This window comes from Ammodytes marinus (genome assembly GCF_949987685.1).
Source record: "Ammodytes marinus genome assembly, chromosome: 8".
In the NCBI taxonomy this organism is placed as follows: domain Eukaryota; kingdom Metazoa; phylum Chordata; class Actinopteri; order Uranoscopiformes; family Ammodytidae; genus Ammodytes; species Ammodytes marinus.
This window is the reverse complement of record NC_137212.1, coordinates 11229205-11247537: the sequence shown is the minus strand read 5'-3', so window position 1 is coordinate 11247537 and position 18333 is coordinate 11229205. Positions and strand designations below refer to the sequence as shown.

At 41.0% G+C, this 18333-nt stretch overlaps 1 protein-coding gene across 2 annotated transcripts; it reads right to left on the bottom strand.

The window, feature by feature from the left end:
- Window positions 1-289: 289 nt before the first annotated feature.
- On the bottom strand, window positions 290-18139 carry LOC307254186 (dipeptidyl peptidase 9-like). Of its 2 annotated transcripts, XM_080032463.1 has the most exons (21): window positions 17997-18133; window positions 16352-16442; window positions 13642-13886; window positions 12505-12617; window positions 11921-12094; window positions 10539-10707; window positions 10339-10449; window positions 9974-10102; window positions 8363-8424; window positions 8167-8267; window positions 7808-7985; window positions 7077-7236; window positions 5044-5123; window positions 4453-4623; window positions 3979-4114; window positions 3733-3878; window positions 3320-3466; window positions 2633-2785; window positions 2246-2388; window positions 1891-2002; window positions 290-1540 (listed from the first exon to the last, which is right to left on the bottom strand). In XM_080032463.1, the coding sequence occupies exons 2-21, from the start codon at window positions 16405-16407 to the stop codon at window positions 1448-1450; spliced, it is 2679 nt and encodes an 892-aa protein (XP_079888589.1). In that variant the 5' UTR covers window positions 16408-16442; window positions 17997-18133; the 3' UTR covers window positions 290-1447. The 2 variants fall into 2 exon arrangements, with proteins under 2 accessions (XP_079888589.1, XP_079888590.1); XM_080032464.1 differs by lacking the exon at window positions 16352-16442 and having other exon boundaries at window positions 17997-18139.
- Window positions 18140-18333: the final 194 nt, after the last annotated feature.

Genomic DNA, 18333 nt, shown 5'->3' with positions numbered 1-18333 from the left:
TTCCGTCATTTGTGCATTATATTCAGATTTACAAATGATTTCAGCTGCCTTACCCTTTAACTTTATTTTTATTAAGTAAAGTATCAACTGTACAAAATAGTGTTTGTGTATGTAGTAGATTTCTAAAGCACTTGAGGAAAATGTAGGATTGACTAAATGGATTCACCTCCTTTCAACTTAATTATAATAAACATATATAAAAATAAAGTGTTAATCCAAATGCAAGAGAATAAAATCACAAACTTAAAAAGACACAATTCATTTGGTAACAAGACTATGAAAAGATTGTTCACTTCAGTTTATTTCTTCAACATCTGAGAGTACATGTCGAGGTCAGGAGAGCTTAACCTTACAGATCAGACACACTACACAAGGCATTTAATTGTCGTAGGTCCCTCAAACAGATTCCCTGATATATACTGTATGAGCAGGCGCTCTTAAACTCTTGAAGGCACCGCAGACTGCCAACCGTTACATCATCCAATTGGTCAGGTTTTGTTGGCACCAATGCAAATATGTAATTCGTGCAAAAGTCCTCAGCAGCAGCAGAAGCAAAAGTAGAAGCCCCACAAAAAGATCAAGCAAGCGAGTGAAACAGCATCGGGTCGCTACATATTTCCACCATTTATGAATGCATAAGAATCCGTAAAAATATTTGTTCAAAACACAATAAAAATTAGACCAGTTTCTTTTTGTCTTGCAGATCTGCCAAAGTGTTGCACAGCAAATAAAAAGTAATCTATGAGCACACGTTCAGAGAAAATAAAGAATATACAACAAAAAAGGGGTTTAAGAGCTCGCTTGATTGCTCTTAAAGAGCTTTACGTTCACTAATTTCACTCCAGTGTTTATTCACAGAGACATAATAATGACAACTTAATCAGTTGGATCTCAGAAAAGCAAAGAAGTGTTCAATAAAAAAAGGAAAAAAAGGAATATCACAAACACAAATAGAGAAATCTCCTGGGCATGACAGGTCCATATCTGTATTTTTTGCACTGCTAATATTGTTGTGTTAATGGTGCAACTAGCAGCATTTTAAACATCAATGTCAGCACTGTCACATTGTGGCCATCACAGCCTCAGAAAGCTTCAGCTCCGTTTGCTCTAGGCCAACGACACCCTCTGCAGGTTTTGGGGCTTAAAGCAGTCGAGCAGATTCCTCTCCACTGTAAAATACAGTGCACAGACTACAAGCTTGGCTCAGTGATGGTCTCATTTATGGTGATAAACTAAAATCTAAATATTAATCTTCTCATGATTTGTTGTTGCTAAAATGCTTCCGCACCTCTGACACTGAGGAATAATTGTTGAGGTGAGATGAGGTTTGGCATAGCTTGAATTTAACATAAAATCTAGCAGAAGAGAAAGTGTTGCATTTTTAAATAAATGGAGGAAAAGGAAGGAAGGAGGCGAGGATGTGAAGGTCAGTGTGTAAAAAGGTTCCTCAGAGATTTTGCTGGAGGAAGTGCAGCAGCGTAATCTCGTAATGTTCTCCAGACTCTGGACATCGGATGCTGTGTCGCTCATTGGGATAAACCTAGAAAAACAGAAACAATTAATTATAGTGGGATCAACTGGATTATTAGTTTATTCTGTGCATACTTAAAATTACAATCTGAACAAAGTTTTAATTGATTGAAGATATGATGCTAAATGTGAAGAGAATCAATTATCAGTTTGTTTATAGACAACAGAAATCTTCAGGTTTATTTATTAACTTTTTTTGAATAGCAGAACATTTTCAGATACAATTTATTTTCTTTCCCATTTGTCTCATTCACTCATTCTTTGCATTTACATAGGGTCGGAATACATGAAGAAAAGCTTTTACAGACCCAACCAATTCACATGCATTACAGCATGCAAACTATACGAGTGTCCACCCACCTGCAGGTTGTACGGCTTCCCTGCCCGAATGAGTTGAGACACCAGGAAGTTGGTGTGGAAAAAGTGCACGTTCTCATCTAGAAACCCATGAAGGATCAGCAGCCTGTTGGGCCTGCATTTAGCAAAGATACAGTTCTTAGTTCCTCTACTCAAGTTCACTTATAAACATAACATTACTACAGCTAACTGGACAGCAGAATCTAAACAACTTCTAACCTATAAAACAACATCATAACAACTACCTTTTGAAATGAACTGTAAATACCAGCTTATTAAGATCAAGTTACAGGTTGGCGATTGATGGTCATAGTAAATGAACTGCATTAAATCGAAAGCATTAAATGAAAGCTCTCACTCGTTGGGGAGTTTGTCGACATGCAGGGCGACGGAACAAGCCTCGTATCCCTTTTGGTTTTTCTCAGGCGTGTCCAAATATCGCTCGGTGTAGCCGGTGTCGTAGGCCATCCACAACGTCACCGGAGCTCCTGCAATGGCAACCTGAGAAGAAAAATAAACAGTGAGTCAAACAGAAGCTTTTAACAGAGTTGTATTGGTTCATTCACCAGATTTATGAAGCCATTTGAGAGAAATACTAAATAAACTGTAATGGATAGCAACCAGTTCCTGAGACCATATAAAATAAGGCAATTTATAATTCTGGTGGGATGGCAACTCAAGGAATTATTACATGGCTCATGTTTTGCATAGTCACAGAATAAATGTAATTTTATTAATTTTTTACCTTGAAGACGTTCGGTTTGTGGATGAGGCCCATCAGGGAGAGGAAGCCGCCGTACGACCAGCCATGGATGGCAACACGACTCAGGTCCACACATTTGTACTTTTCAGCTACGTAGTTCAAACCCTCCACCTGGTCGTCAATCTCCACCTGACCCTGATTGGAGGAGAGCAGAGAGGTAACTCACCAAGCACCATCACCCGCAATGAAATGTAGGAACTCAATTTACTAAGTTTACAAAGTGAAACAACTTGACAAAATCTAATCCCCTTTTGTCTTCAGTAAGTTTTACTGTGGTGACACAGTTTGTGTTAATTCTAGTGGCCCCTTTTATTATGCCAGCTGTTGTTCCTGGTTGAGTGAACCTGGACAAAGGCATTAAATACACATTTATAATGTTAACCAATCACAAGTCATAATTTACTTCTGTGCACATAGCGTATAAATATTTTTATTATATTTAACATTATTCTATTACATGGTACAGTATCCTATTTCACGACAGTTATTTTTTCTCCTATTGCATTGTTGAGAGGAGCCTGAGGCTTAAAAATGTCATTACCAATAACTGCTGCTGTAATTGCTGTGCATATGACAAATAAAAGCCTGAAAAAAACGATATAAAAATATAATTCTTTGCACTGGACCTCGTAGCTACTTCTACAGACCGAAAATGTATGTGATAACTACCATTTTGTCCTTCACAGCTCCTTCAAACTTGAGTCCCCGCTGACAGGAACCCCGCCCATCAATGACCAACACCACGTAACCGAGAGCCGCCAGCGTGCTCAGCCGCAGGTACTTCACTCCTTTATAGGAGTTATTTACCAACTGGACCTGGAAGGAGGAAAAAGATGTTCACAATCAATGTCATGTAGTCAAAATTTAAGGAGGATGATACAAAACTTTGAACTGATTGCTAATAAAGGTGTTCAACGCAGACCAAACGCCAAAGGTCTTACAACAAATGATATTTCCTACTTATCACATACTGCTGGGATGCATTCAGTTGACAAAAGTTCACAAAAAAAGAATCGGTCATTATCGAAGAGTTTCTAAGTCCACATGACATTAATCAAAGATGACAGAGGAGAAAATCAGACCTGCGGGCCTCCGTAAACGAACACGACAGTGGGATGCTTCCTGCCGGGGACCAGGTCGATCGGTTTGTACAACATGCCATAAAGCTCAAAGCCCGACTTCCCTGTGAAGCTGAAGATCTCCGCAGGAGTGGATTCTAAAGGGAAAGCTGAAAAAAAAATATATATATAATATATATCAGAATCTACTTTTCAACAGAAACTTAAGTCATTTACACAAACTATTTTGGGCAGTTTTGCTTCCAGTACCCGAAGACTCCATCATGCTCGCCCAGAACTGAGGCTCTTTGTGTAACGGGTCGCTGTCCGAGCCGTTCAGCTTGTAGACGTGCACACAGGGCGCTGTGGTCAGGCTGCTGTAATGGCTGATGAACATGTCAAAGGTCTGTATGGAAGAGCATATATTATAGGGTCAAACAGCATCCTGTGGAGGAAAACAACTGACACCTTGATGCAGGAACTGAATTAGCACTTTCACAGTAGTGGTTCATTCTTGTCCCTTTTGCCTGCACCAAGTTTAGTAACAGCATGGATGGACAGGCATTAAAATCCTGCCAGCTTGACCAGTTTTAGGTTTAACTTCACACTTGGCACTGCATTCTTTTGGGTCCTCAGCAACACACCAGCAAAGTGTTAAGTAGATCAGATACTACTGTAAAGTAGACTGTTGGCGAGAAATTGAGGGACAGACAGACAAACAGAAGTGTGTAAACATTGGGGTACCTGGCTGACAGAGCAGCTGTGGGAGAAGCCAGATTTTGTGAGTCGGACGATTTCCGCCGGGGACTCGTAGTTTACAACGTAAAGGTGATGCTCCAGAGGAGAGTCTTTGGTTCCCTGGAAGTAAACCAGCTTTGTTGCCTCGTCAACCCAAATCTGAGGACTGGACGAGCGCTGCAAAAGTTGCAAGAAAAATGTGTGAGTGTATTTATCCCTTTCTTAGATTGTTCTTATCCATATGCATTTGTTAAATAGTGCTTTTATTTTTGTACACATTTTTTAAATTTACTATTTCTCTTTATCATGAAAAAGCCTGGAAAATAGATATACGGAACCTAAATAAAGGGTTTAATATTCTGTATTTTCATCATTTTAAATTGGAATAAGTTATTGTTATGTTTACTTTACAGTGATATTCATTCATCATATACATATAGTTTAGAACTAAGGTCTAATAAACACATACATAATTGTATATACACTTGCACAGTTCAGTTTTCAGGCTAGCTTGTTGTTTTTGTGCATTTTCCAAATGATTAAGACCTTATAATGCACTCATTTGAACCTTGGACAGATGTGTAGGCAGGGATTTACCTTGGCACCGTGATTGGCCAGCACCTCCCACTCCCCGCTGGTTATTGTCAACTCCTCTTTGACTGGACACTTAAAATCATCTGTTGGGAAAGGAGGAGAGATAAGTAGATCAATTGACCTGTGTGACAACACAGGGAACAATAAATTACTTAAAACTTATTCAACCATGTTTCCTTTGGCATACCAGTTTTACAAATATATTTGCCTGAAGTCCCTCAAGGACCTAGCTTGGAAATTGAGACCCATATCTAGAACGATAGAGGGTCTGGCCACGATCAATAGACCTTCCCAACTGAAGGGGTGGCACCTACGCATGCATTTCAAATACTACTGCACACAATTGGATAGCACTACAAACAATCAGAGCAATGAACAATTTGAAGTATTTAGTCCCGTTCGTTTAGCAAACAGCAGGGTTAACTGTTAAATTAAACTTTTGCCGTGGTCGATCGGCAAAACAGAACATTCCTCTTACTTGCTAATGAAATATTTAAGTGCCATCCTCCAAATCGTTAAGTGTCGAGGCCGAAGCCGTCTCAAAATCAAACAACGTATCCGCATCCATCTTTGTTTACTATAACGGCTTTGACGGGGCATGCACAGCCCTGTCGTCATCCGGTTACGTCCGCCCCAGAGCCCCATACATAAGGCTCTGGCCAGCCCATATCAGAAAGGACGATTTGATTGGTAGCTCAGGATTTCTTGACATATTTAATGAGCTTCAATGGAGAGTGTCCAGGCCAACAGGCACAGCAAATTTAATTTGCCAGCACGTAGCAGCAGGTCTGGATTCCAGGCTATCAAGGACCCTCGGTAGTATTACAATTAGTCAATGAGTTTAGGAGGAAAACAAGCTTAAATAACAAAAAACTGGACAGAACTGAAACTAAACTGGTAAACATGAGCATTATGTATGAACAAAATCATTATGAAATTTTTTATTAGAAATTAGTTAAATTGTTCCATTTTCCTCAAAACGGGTTGAATGAATTTGTTGGTACATCAGTTAATCTGCAGAAGATTGAATATGAATAAATCCATCTTCTTATTAAAGGGTAACTGCACCCCCTGTTTGAGCTACTGCACGATTTTGAAAAATGCTTTCAGACCATGGATTCTGAATTCTGTTTGAGAACCATTGTTTTTAAACATTCCGACATCAGCCGGCCGACTTTCGGGAGGGAGGGGGGCGCGCGGTGTCAGTGAAGGAGGGGGCTAGCTGCTAGCTGTCACTCAGGAAGATCTGAATGACATGACTTCATTGAAATATCGAGTGACACAAAGTCTAACGGCACTATCGCTACACAGTGAGCTCATATGCCACAGATGGGTCGTCTGAGGTGGAGGACTTTCTTATTCTAAATTGTTGGCGGGTGTTTCTATCGTAGTGAGACCGAGTAGCGCAAGTGAGCTAGCGGCAGTCTGTGTGTGTCTGTGTGTGAGCGAGGAGAGCGAGCGAGCGGTAGCGTGTGTCAATCAAGTGAAGTAATGAACAAGTCCGGGTCCGTCCGTGTGTGTGTGTGTGTGTGTGTGTGTGTGTGTGTGTGTGTGTGTTATACAGTGTGAGATAATGCAGACACTGCCGATAGAAGTGAAGTGTGTTAACCCCCGAAATAACATCCTTGGAGGGACAGTATAACAGTAGTAGCTCATGGATCAGCCATGGACCTGTGAAGAGCGTGACCGGCTTTGCGGCGACGTGATGACGTACATTAAGTCAACATGTACGTCATTTTTCGAACCCAAAGGAAAAAGTTTTTTTCAAATCTTAGTAAAGTTCTAAAATGATTTACAATACAAAACATTTCTTAAATTGCCGATATTTAACATATTGCAATTTTTTTCAATATCAACACCAGCATATAAGTGTTCCTTAACAACATAGTGATTTAATTCAGCTTCTATCTCAAAAAACAAGTAAAAGGGTGCAGTTACACTTTAAAATCAAAGTAATAGTAGTAAAGATAACTTATGTGAGGATATTTTGTCTGATACACAAACTTGTGGATTATTATTAATATTATTTCTATTACCTTCAGAGTGTGTGTAGCCATTGGCCCAGTTGAAGTTGCCCCGCTGTAACACAGACGTGATCTTATACAGGTGGCAGAAACCTGTTTTTGATTCATTAACTGTTATGAAGGTGATCTCATCATCGCTAGTTTGGGGAAACGGATGGAAGATGTCATGGACCTGAAAGAAAAACAGAAGATCAGGAAGTGGTTTTTTTTCACCCAAGTGGGTTGCCGCTGACCCTTCAGGCCCAATTCCCTCGAATTCAACGACCCAACATGGCATAGTTTAAGAAAATAATCAAAGTTAATTATCTACTAAATAGTAGTAATTTAATAGTTCTATTTTAACAGGTCTGTTATAATGAAAAATAGTGGTTCTACAGAAGGTTACCGACACTGGTTTAAAATCACTCATGCTTCACAACCGTCACCCTTTCTTGAGGCTGGTGGCATGAAACAAGGACGGCCAGAGACACACATCCTGACAGCGCATCAAAGCCTATTTACTAATGTTACAGGTAAGTTAATAATAATAAAAATAAATAAAAATAATAATTGAAGATGATATTTAATTAATTTTCTTACATTTTTCTTAAATTCCCAAATTTTAAGGTATTCCAAGGACCTGTGTGTACCCTGATAGGAATAAGATTCATAACAAATCACTAACTAAATGTTACATCACTAGACAAACATGAGGGGGAAAAAACCCTCCAGGCTTCACTGTGAACAGAGCAGAGGAGCCTCACATTGATCCAAACGTCGCAGGTCTCCTGGTAGACGATGAACGGCTGAACCGTGTCTCCGAGCGCCTCCAGGCTCTTCTGCCTGCTGGCCTCGTCCTGATCAGCGGGGATGAAGAGTGTCGGAGGCAGCAGGACCAGCTGAAGATGCTGCTGCCGTCGGTCCATCATGACCACCCACGCACTGACACACAGAAAGAGAGAGAGGAAGAGTTGTGACTGATGTGAGCGCGAGCACTGTTACTCATTGTAGGTTTTGAAGCTTCTGGAGCAAACTTCGTTGAGAGGATGTGGGTGGTGCTTTTAAAATCACAGACTGTTGTGTTTTTTCTACCTTTTAGAGGGGGAAAAAAACAACAACTTACTATTGTCCATCTTTGGTCCATCCGACTCTGGTGATATATTCGGCAGTGGGAAACAAGCTGGTGAAGGGAGCGGGTAACACCTTTTCCTGTGTGCTGACAATCTGAGGGAGGAACCATACCAAGCCCACGTTTTGAAAATCTCTCTGAAGAACTTTGTTGTCAACAAACAGGTTGTCGCACTGAATCTTGTACTCACTTTGCCGAGATTGTCCGTCCTGATTTCTGCTATTTTAAGAGTTATTTCGGGATTCTTGCTGCCTGTGTATGAACAAAATCAATGTCTGGATAAACAATGTGAGAAAAACACCTTATATTAGGTATCAAATTGTGCTGACTGAGCTACACAACAAACATAGTGTTAAAAAGGGTCCCTGCGGAGTTCTCAACCCCTAGTGGTGCGTCTGTGGCTAATGAGCCAATACACCAGCAATGGCTTGGAAGAAAGGACTATTATCTATCTATAAAGCAAGAAATGTCTGTGTGTGTGTGTGTGTGTGTGTGTGTGTGTGTGTGTGTGTGTGTGTTCATGTGGCTCGCATATCTCTGAGTTTTAGTCAGATCGGCCTGAGCTTCCGGATATTGCTTGTGCACGGCACAAAGGTGTGCATCCTTCATTTCGAAGTTTTTTGGACCAAATATGTAGAAGGTATCATATTAATATCATGCTAGCGGCGAATACATGCGCGCACTGAAGGCCACAGTAACGACGGGCATGAAGTAGTCTCCGGCTAAACCCCGCCTCCCTCTGATTTGATTGGCCGCTGCGACCAAAGCATGAATTTACGAGCAGGACACACACAGCAGACCGACACAGCCTGGTGTTACTTCCTCATTCAATGCACCCAACTTTCCAAACAAAACGTTCCTAAACCTTTCCAAAGACATCACCAACTCTTCAAACCTCTCCGCTTTAGCGTTAATGTGATGTCACAACTGGGCAAACTGTATGAACCAATTTCTAGAATGTTTGCACATTTATACTACATAGGATCTCAAGAGTTCAATACACCTTCATATTCCCACTGGTGAAGTAGGCCTTTTAAGATCGCACGTTACGCTATTTTCACTGTTATAGAGTTAATGTATAGTTAAACACTTCCGCGAGAGTGACGCTAATTTCAGTTAGCGTGTCAATAGCGTTTTCCATTTAAACTAGCACGGTCTAGGATAGCTCTGCTACCGGTGAATTTAAACATGAACGCTTACACAGAATGTTTTAAAAGTGTTAGAAACTAACACCTAAACGAGCTAAAGACTATGTAAGATGCAAAAATGCCCTTCATTTTGTTTTCAAAGATAAATGCTGCTGCCTTCAAGCTGCAATTACCAATTAAAAAAAAAATTCACCTGCTTTGCCCATAAAGAATAGAGGAATATATGGCGCAACAAATAGTAAAGAAAGAACATAAGTCACATTGACGAGCGATGTGACAGCCATTTCAATGAGTGTGTGACACTGCCTATGTGTAGGCTACATCTGTTTGTGTCTCACTTTGATAGACGGGTTAAATTTAAGCATGCATAAGCTACTGCTTCCTACGGGCACTGCACTAGTCTTCTAAACACGGAGGCTAAAAATTCAGGTAAAAAGATTCGGTTTTGCTTATGTAATAGGAGAAAAAATGCATTCAACATTTTGAGTAACATTGAATGTAATCATAACTTTTGTGTGATTAAAAGAAAACTCTACAGGGCACCTTTAAATAACCTTGCAGCAAAGTTATTTTTGACATACAACACACATCTAAGACCAGGAGCTGTTCATGTACGAGTGTATGTACATACGTGGGTGCGTGCGTGTATATACCTGCACGTGGGTATCGGTAGACATCCGTCTTACGCTCCTCCAAAGCCGGGGATGGAACATGAATGATCTCAACCTCAGACTCGTCCACCTCTTCGTACAGGATCTGAAGAGTCTTACCGCCATCGGATTCTACAAAGAGAAAGCACAGTGAAAGCAGTCAAAGATGAAGGTAGAAAGAAACTACAAAGGGAAACTCATGGTATTACTACGCATGGTCCAATCAAATAACTGTTTAATCTTTTGTTAAACACATTTTAATATGAAAAAAGTATTGTTATTCTTGGAAACTTCTTTTCAAAACTACACATTTTATGATTATAGTGACCTACTTCCTAAGTTGATTCATATTCCTATTACTCGCTCACCTTCACGAGCTGCCGGTGACCACCAGTATCCGGTGAATCTGTCAAACTCTTCCTGTGTGACAAAAGTGGCTATACCAGCAGACTTGGGGTCGTCTTTTAGGTTATCGATACCTAAAAATCGAATACAGAGGGGAAAATAAAAATAAAAAACTGTAGCAAAAGTTACCAGGCTATGCTGGTCTGACCATCTCAATTCTCACCTTTATGGCAGAAGGTGAGTCTCTTCTCTTCACCAGTGGATATGCTGGTCACCCAGATGTCGTTGTTGTTAATGAAGCCGATAAAATTGGGGTCCCCGGGACAGACCTTGGGGTCCATGCGTGTGCCTGAACTCTGGCTCTTAATCTCAACGGGCTCCATAGGAGAAGTCTGCACAAACCCACAGAGAGGATGGATGATATCAGTGTTATCAGCAACAATAAGTTAAGACTTTTAATTTTCTAAAAAGAGTCTGACCTAGAATTTACAGTAGAGTATTTTTTTATATGAATACACATTTTACATATAATTATATACATTTTCAGATAAACCCATAGGATAACTATAAGAAAGTGTTCCTGTATGGGTTGAGAGGTAGTGGGTCTAACCACTACACCACGAGCACCCCCCAAAATTAAAGTGTATTTTTAACAATTTGCTGAAATTTTATTTAAAAAAAAAAAGTATTCATCATTCTAGAAAATAATGACCAGATTTGCAATAATGGAAACATCAGACTGATGCTGTCCTAATTGTAAACAAAACATGTTCTTCTGAGAGGGACATTTTTATAGTTAAAGCAGCTCCGAGTAACATTTAAATATCTTTTAAACAGCCTCATGTTTCCTCTCATAATCATAAATTACCTTTAACAGCAAACGAGACCATCAGTGCAAAGAAAGACGTTTTTATATAGTTTTTATTACTGCTTTTGGTCTGGTCGTACACCCAGTCCGATTTTCGATTCGCTCGTGTTGGCTCTATGGTCACATATCCGTATTGGTCGCAGTGTGGCGCTGCAACGCGGTTTGAGAAGCCTATCCCTCCAGGTGAGGGAAGGGGAGCGGGAGCCTGGTTTGAGACAGTTATTTGTCGTCATAATGACTGATAACGGGGATGAACCATCAAAGAAAAAAAAGAAAATGCAATGAAGAAAAGCTAAAAGGGAGAGTGATAGGTGGGCGGGAGGGCGTTGCCATGCAACGTATATACACAATTTCAGCTCCGTGAGGTGACACTGCATCAACTCATTGCAATCAGGTGTGTGTAGCACTGACTGGCATTAGTTGATGCTGTGTCACTAACCACTCTCACGGAGCCGAAAAGAGTCCGGTGCCCTCACACTTTCAACACACGGACATGCACTATATTGCTTCCTGATCATTTGAATCTCGCACGCCCGGCACGCTTCACGACAGCTGGCGTCGTAAAAATACTACCGCTTTTGTCCAAAGGGGCCGCCAACGTGCCATGTTGCTCGTAGTGGCTTTAAGAAAATAAGTCTGATACCCGAAAAGTGAATCTTATGAACCGCCGCAGGTCTGTACCAGTCATTCTGTGCTGGGCTGCAGTCATACTCTTATTTAACTGTCCTTTAACTCACAATGAAGGTGTTGTTTCCACCGTCACGGCAGTAGTATAGACTGCTGTTGGCCTGGAACAGGAAGAGGCCGCTGGGTCGGTGGTAATCATAGGAGGTGATCCCAGACACCCCCAGACGTTTCCTCTCTCGCAGCAGCTCCTCCTCTCGCGAGAAGCCCCCGTGGTGCGGGCTGGCCTGAGGTCAGGGGGGACAGGGGGACACACAACGTCACAATGCTGGCCGAGCGAGGTCAATGGCAAGAGACTTTGTTCAGGGCATGGAAAACAAAGAAAGGGTAAGAAAAAATTACCATACTAAATTAAAGAGAGAATAGCTGTGTACCATCTGTTTCTTCAGCAGTAACAAATTATGCTTCTTAAAATGATAACAGTTTTGCACACAGATGAGTCCCATTTCCTCTCATTATATTTTCTTTTGGCCTAAGTGGTCTAGGTTATTTTGTCTTTAAGGGGGAGATTTAAAGCTGTAGTTTCAAGCTCAATGGGGAAAGGAGAAACATTTTAATAATCTGGTTCTGGCTCTGATAGTTTCAATCAAATTAAAATGTCCAAGAGTGGAGTGAGAGGACGGAAAAGCCTCCTCACCTGGAAGTGATCCAGCATCTGTTTCCATGACAGAATAAGTAGAGCCTCTTTGCGGATCTTCTTGGGAATGTCTGAGTAGAGTAAAGCATTTTCCCTGCTGGCGTAGGGCATTCCTGTAAGAGCAAGGAAAGCAGAAGAAGCACATACCAAGTCAAGCAAACCAGTTTCACGTTCTACTGAGACAATTTGATACAGCTTCAAGTACAGTGAATTAAACACAACTCTATCAACTATTCTCATTAACTAATGGGAAGATAAAGATAGAAGGACTTTACGGACCCGTAGGAACCCTGTTGAATGCTCAAAAAAGCCATTTTAAAAATGTTTAACTCGAACTGGGGTAGGTATATTTGTCAATCAGCAAATCAACACAAACAAAGCTTAACACTGGAAAATGCACTATATAGCGATGAATGCTCGAATGTAGCATGAAAAAAGCAAAAGTGAAAAAGGGTCATAAAGTAAATAAACTAATTTAGAAACATCAGTTTCACAGCAATATCAATCTAAAGTTTGCTTAGATAGGCCACCACACGTTACTGGTCGTACTGGACCAAGTTGGGCTGCAGCAGAAAACTCCCTGTATGTATTGACCTGAATCAGTGTTTGTTTTATTTCTTATGAATTTAACATTTCATTCGTAAAAGAGGGATTGTGTTATTTCTATTCTGTGTCAAACAGCATCACTTTAAAGTGCAGGTACAGTTCCAGCAGGTAAAGTTTCAAAAGACTATTCACCAAATTACACCAAGTTAAGCACTAGAGCTCCCTCAAGTGACAGCAAAAGAACAGAAACCATTTTGCAGAAACTCTGTGCACTTCAGCTGGAGCAGAATAAAGCAGAAAGAAGGCCACGAAGCAAAATGGAGCTCTGCATTTCTTTTTTGCAGCACACACACTGAACTAGATCCAGTGTGGCTCTTTGGAAATCAAATAAGCTCGAAAACAGCTGCAGGCTGGCAACTCTGACTCACCAGCTGCATCCACAGACTATTCACAGAGACATTCTACTTTTAAAGTGACTAAGAGGAAGCACTGAATCTGCAAGGCAACAAGTCAGCACCTGCGTTGTATTTATTTGATTCTAGAAAACAAATTATTTCAAAACTTTTCCAGCATTTAAGACCCCAAGCTCACCAAGGTAGAAGATGCGGTGTGAGTGCGGACTGGCCTCGTCCTTCTGGATGAACTGGAAATCATGTGGGGCCTTGTTGATGACCACGCCTGTGCTCTTACGGCTGTTGTGGATGATCTTCCGTAGGCCGTCCCACGTATGTTTCTCCACCTGGAACGGGGTGGGATTCACATCCTCCATCTCCACCACCTCGGTGCTATCCGAGAGCACGTCCACTCCGGTCATGCCTGCCAGTGCTTCTCCGACGCTGTGGACAGACACACAGACTGATCAGCTCCAACACAATAAACTGAAATGAAATTCTAACTATATGGATACATCTTTGATCAACGTTTATGTTATCTGCTTAACCCATTGATGACGGCTGCTGCGCGATGCCACATTGTATCTCCTGCCTGATGCTGTGTAGCGCAGCATTGTTACTTTATCTCTAGTCTGGCATGACCACTTCCGCCAGCGTCTATTCGCTTGCGTCGAAAAGCAACGCAGCCCTGACTCAGCCCCCTCCTTTTCCGGTTGCTGGCTTTCCCCTATTGTGATCCCCCTCAAATTCGGAAACAATTCGCTCACAGTCAACCCGTGTGCTTATGTGCAGCGCGCTCTCTCTCACTCTCTCACACACACACACACACACACACACACACACACACACACACACACACACACACACACACACACACACACACACACACACACACAGGGTGTGAGAAGTCACATTACTGTAGACAGAAATAAAGTGTGGCGATACTTCGGGATAATAATATTGGCGGCGGCGGTCCGGGACGCAGCCTAGCCTAGCTGTCCAACTTCATTATACAACTACCCCCGGGCAGAAATACCCTCATAAACTCTGGAAAATGAAGCGTGGGGGTTTGAATTGAGCACCGGACCTTATAACCAGCTAGATTAAGATCCGCCGTTCCCTTTCTTTGGTGAGGGACTAAGCAGCGGTGTTTTAGCGACGGGGAAAGATTCCAACGGCTTCCACTATCACCTAGCAACTCTTACGGCTACTTGCTGCAGTTGGTGTAGCGCTCACAACGTCAAAACCCTGTTCTGCCTGTAAACAGACGGACTACGGCTCTGACTACAGCGATAGGAGGTGGTGACATAAGTTCTCGAATGCTAAAAATTCTACTCGGCCGCCGTAGCCGTCCTCTCAACCGCCGATGATAATGTTACCAGAGATAACACTACGTGGCTAGTTAACTCCGGTTAAGTTATCCCGTGAGCTCCTCGGGGGCTAAAGTGTATGGTGTCTTGACATGCTGGTTAGAAAGCAACACACTATGTATATTCCTTTTGTCTTTAATAGTTTTTGTGTAGCGTTTGCGGGTTTAGCCATTTCTCTGACAGTCTCTGGACGTGAAGACGTTCCATCAAAATAAGTCCCCGTCCCGGACGGCACTATTTTGCAGGACACCGCTGCTGCTTCCCGGGGTTAGCCCCGCCCTAGATGATTGTGATTGGTTTAAACAAATACAAACAGGCTAGTCCAGTTTCCCCCGGTTTCCCCACCCGAATAGACGGCTCTAAACAGAGTGCTTCCAGACCATACTACGTGCTGTAGTTTGGTCTGGCTTTGCGAGACTACTTTATCTAATTTTCATGGTGCGCGCAGCATAGAATGCACCATCATTGGTTCAAATACACATGAGGTGGGTTTTGTTGATTTTTTAAGACCACGTGACCACCCAAAAGTTGTGTGGTTTGCCGAAAATCACGTCAATCAAAAATACAAAATAAATAAATAAAAAATAATAATTAAAAAAATTAGCCGGCTGTGTCCGCGATAGTGTATTACAGAACAGTTAGTGGCGTTCGGAGCGCAGAATCTAGGTCTACTATAGGCTACTGAAGAAAATCACTCAACACATTGCATCTATTTATTAACAATATTTATGAATTTAGGTTATATTTTGCTGCTCCAACTCAAATTCAGCCAGCCAGGCGATAGTTCAGTTTCAGTTTCGTTTTCATCTCCGTGGTATACAGCCGTTTGGACCAGCTGATCGGTTTCCGACAGCGGGAGTCAGTCTGCTTTCCAGCTGTACTGGGAAGTCGGATTTATGATGCCAGTGATAATTGAACTAAATAATAAAATAAATTTATCTCCTCCTTCCTATATCTGTCTATCTTTATCTCTCCACTCTACACTCAGTCACTACTATCCATGCTAAAAGGAAGCAGGATTGTAACCTCATTTAGCACATTATTTTTAAATATTTTATATTATTTTTTTCTCCACCATCTAATTTTGCCGATTTTTTGAAAAATGTGTTGGTTTGTAAGCGCTAAGGGAGCATGTTTAAATAAAACCTGTGAACCTTACCTTTTAAATGTATTTTATGGCATGTTTCTATGTGCTACACAGGCTTAGCTATTAGGGTTTTGGTAGACGTTGACAATTCGTACTATTACGAAAACCCTCAGGCATTATGCATCCTAGACTGCCATAGTCATCAATGAGTTAAAAAGACATGTGTTGGTCTTACATCTTTAAATGTTGTGTTTGTTAGCTAGCTGAAAGGCTCTGGTGATGGCAATGGTGGTCTGTCACCACCTTGTCTATAGCCTACTGAAATATTTCAACAACTACTGGATGGAATGCCAGGAATGTTGGCGCAATCCAAAATTAATGAAATGTTATCGATAATCAATTATAATGAAGTTGACTTGTGGTTCAGACAGCTGTGATATGGGAACCCATACCTTTTCTGGCCGTCTTCTGTTCTGTCTTCAATTTTCCGCCTCTTTACTTTGTGCATTAACCGCTCAACAGCCCTGGACCAGACCTGACGCCCTGTAGGAGAGCAGGTAAACACACGAACTGAATGTCAAAACAGAGAGCGTTCACATTGCAACACCCGGGCTATCTGACTATCAAATCATTTTACAGGATTTGTGAAAACCAAGAGCATGCCCTACTATGCTAAGCTAACATGCTATAAACAGTGAAGCTGTTACTGAGGGGACAGCGGGTGTTTCTATGCTGCTTCATCGTAGGAGCTGCTGCTCTTCAGCCGGCCGACCCCACGCTTCCAGCTGCGTATTCCTGATATGAAGTCTCTCTGAGTGTGACTCAGCTGCCTGAGGCTGACACATAACCGTCTGTGTCATTACAGTGGCAAATGTTACATGGTTACTCCACATTTTACTTCAGGCTGCTCTGTTGCCTAAATAAATAGCAAACAAACTCTACTCAAGTTTATTCCGCCGAGAAAACAGCAGTTACCTTCACTAGTTGTTGTGTAACCAGATGCGCCAGAAGAACAAATCTCAACCTCATCAGCTAAATTTTAGTAGGAAAGATGAATAAAACTGAGTCTGAAAGTCATCACGTGACTGAAGGTTCCAGGTCATGCGATGACAATTGAGCAAACTCCACCTGCTGTTGAAGGCTATTTTCATTGTCACTGCATTGAAACAAAACTCTTCCATTGTCTATATCGTATTCCACTTCCCCATAGTCCGATTTAATTCCTTTAAGATGTATGTGTTATAAATTATGTTTTAATGAGTTTCAATGCTGTATGAAAAGGCCCTTCATTCTGTTTGAAAAAAGATTACACAACAATCTTTAGGTGAAATTTTGCATTTGGATGTTGGTCAAATCCAGAAAACAATCACTTACTATTTTGATTATTTGATTGGGGATTATTCATTAAATAAAATATTTGAGATTGACTGCAGGAAAGCAAACTGTTCACTGATCACTGTTGAAAATGTCCCAGTTTATTCTTTCTACTTGTCAACATATTGTTATGAATTTATCACATAATTTTAAGACTCATGGTTTATACTTCAACTACTATGGTTTAAGTTTTCTAATTGTATAATATATAACAAAGTATAAATAGGTAAATATAGCCTGTTTATGTATGAAACAAATTAAATTGGCTTCTACTTTAATAAATGTGATTGACAAGCCTTAAACATTTAAAAGTATTATCATTAACGCATCAAATTTGATAACCCGTATAAGTAAGAATCAATTATGTATTTTGACGCAATTTCTGACCATAGTAATAATAAAAAATGAAATCATCTTTGCTTTCACGCCACAGACCACAAATTGTTTTAGTTTCCTATTTGACAAATCATCTGATGACTAATAAAAAACGAGTCTTTAGGCTGAGGGACAGCTTCACATGACACAGACAACGTCTGGCCGAGTGTGTCCTTATCAAACCTGATTAACTCTTATTTAACCCAAATCAAACCCGGATTAAACCCCAATTAAAACCCCTGTGTGGCACTATGCGTCGCCTGGAGCTAGCTGGTTAGCCGCCCATAAAGCTAACAGCACTCACTAATAAAACCAAATAAAAACAATAAACATTCATTTGTATCTTACACTTTCTGCCCCCCAACAAACTCGAAAGCTTTTCTCCTACTGTCGAAAGAAACGCCTTTGTTGGAAACAGCCGTGAGTGTGAATAAACGACAGAATTAATGCAGCTGCTTCTCAGACAGAACTTAGCTTCATGCTAATATGCTAACAACGCGGAAGTAGCTTCACTGGGCCAAGATGACGATCTTTGTGACGACCTTTGATCCGGATATGACCCGTCAGAAATTGTTTATTTAATTTTTTTTTTAAATTAATTTTACATAAGCAACAACCCACCTAATACTCTGTAGAAATATCAAACATACCCTAATATATTAAAACACTTGTAGGTGTAAATATA

Coding starts and splice junctions, on each gene's coding strand:
- LOC307254186 (XM_080032463.1), bottom strand. CDS start 16,407: ATGCACAAAGTAAAGAGGCGGAAAATTGAAGACAGAACAGAAGACGGC. Junction 10,708..11,920: donor GTGGAAACAACACCTTCATT/GTGAGTTAAAGG, acceptor GGGTTTGTGCAG/ACTTCTCCTATGGAGCCCGT. Junction 7,237..7,807: donor CCTGCGACGTTTGGATCAAT/GTGAGGCTCCTC, acceptor TTTTTCTTTCAG/GTCCATGACATCTTCCATCC.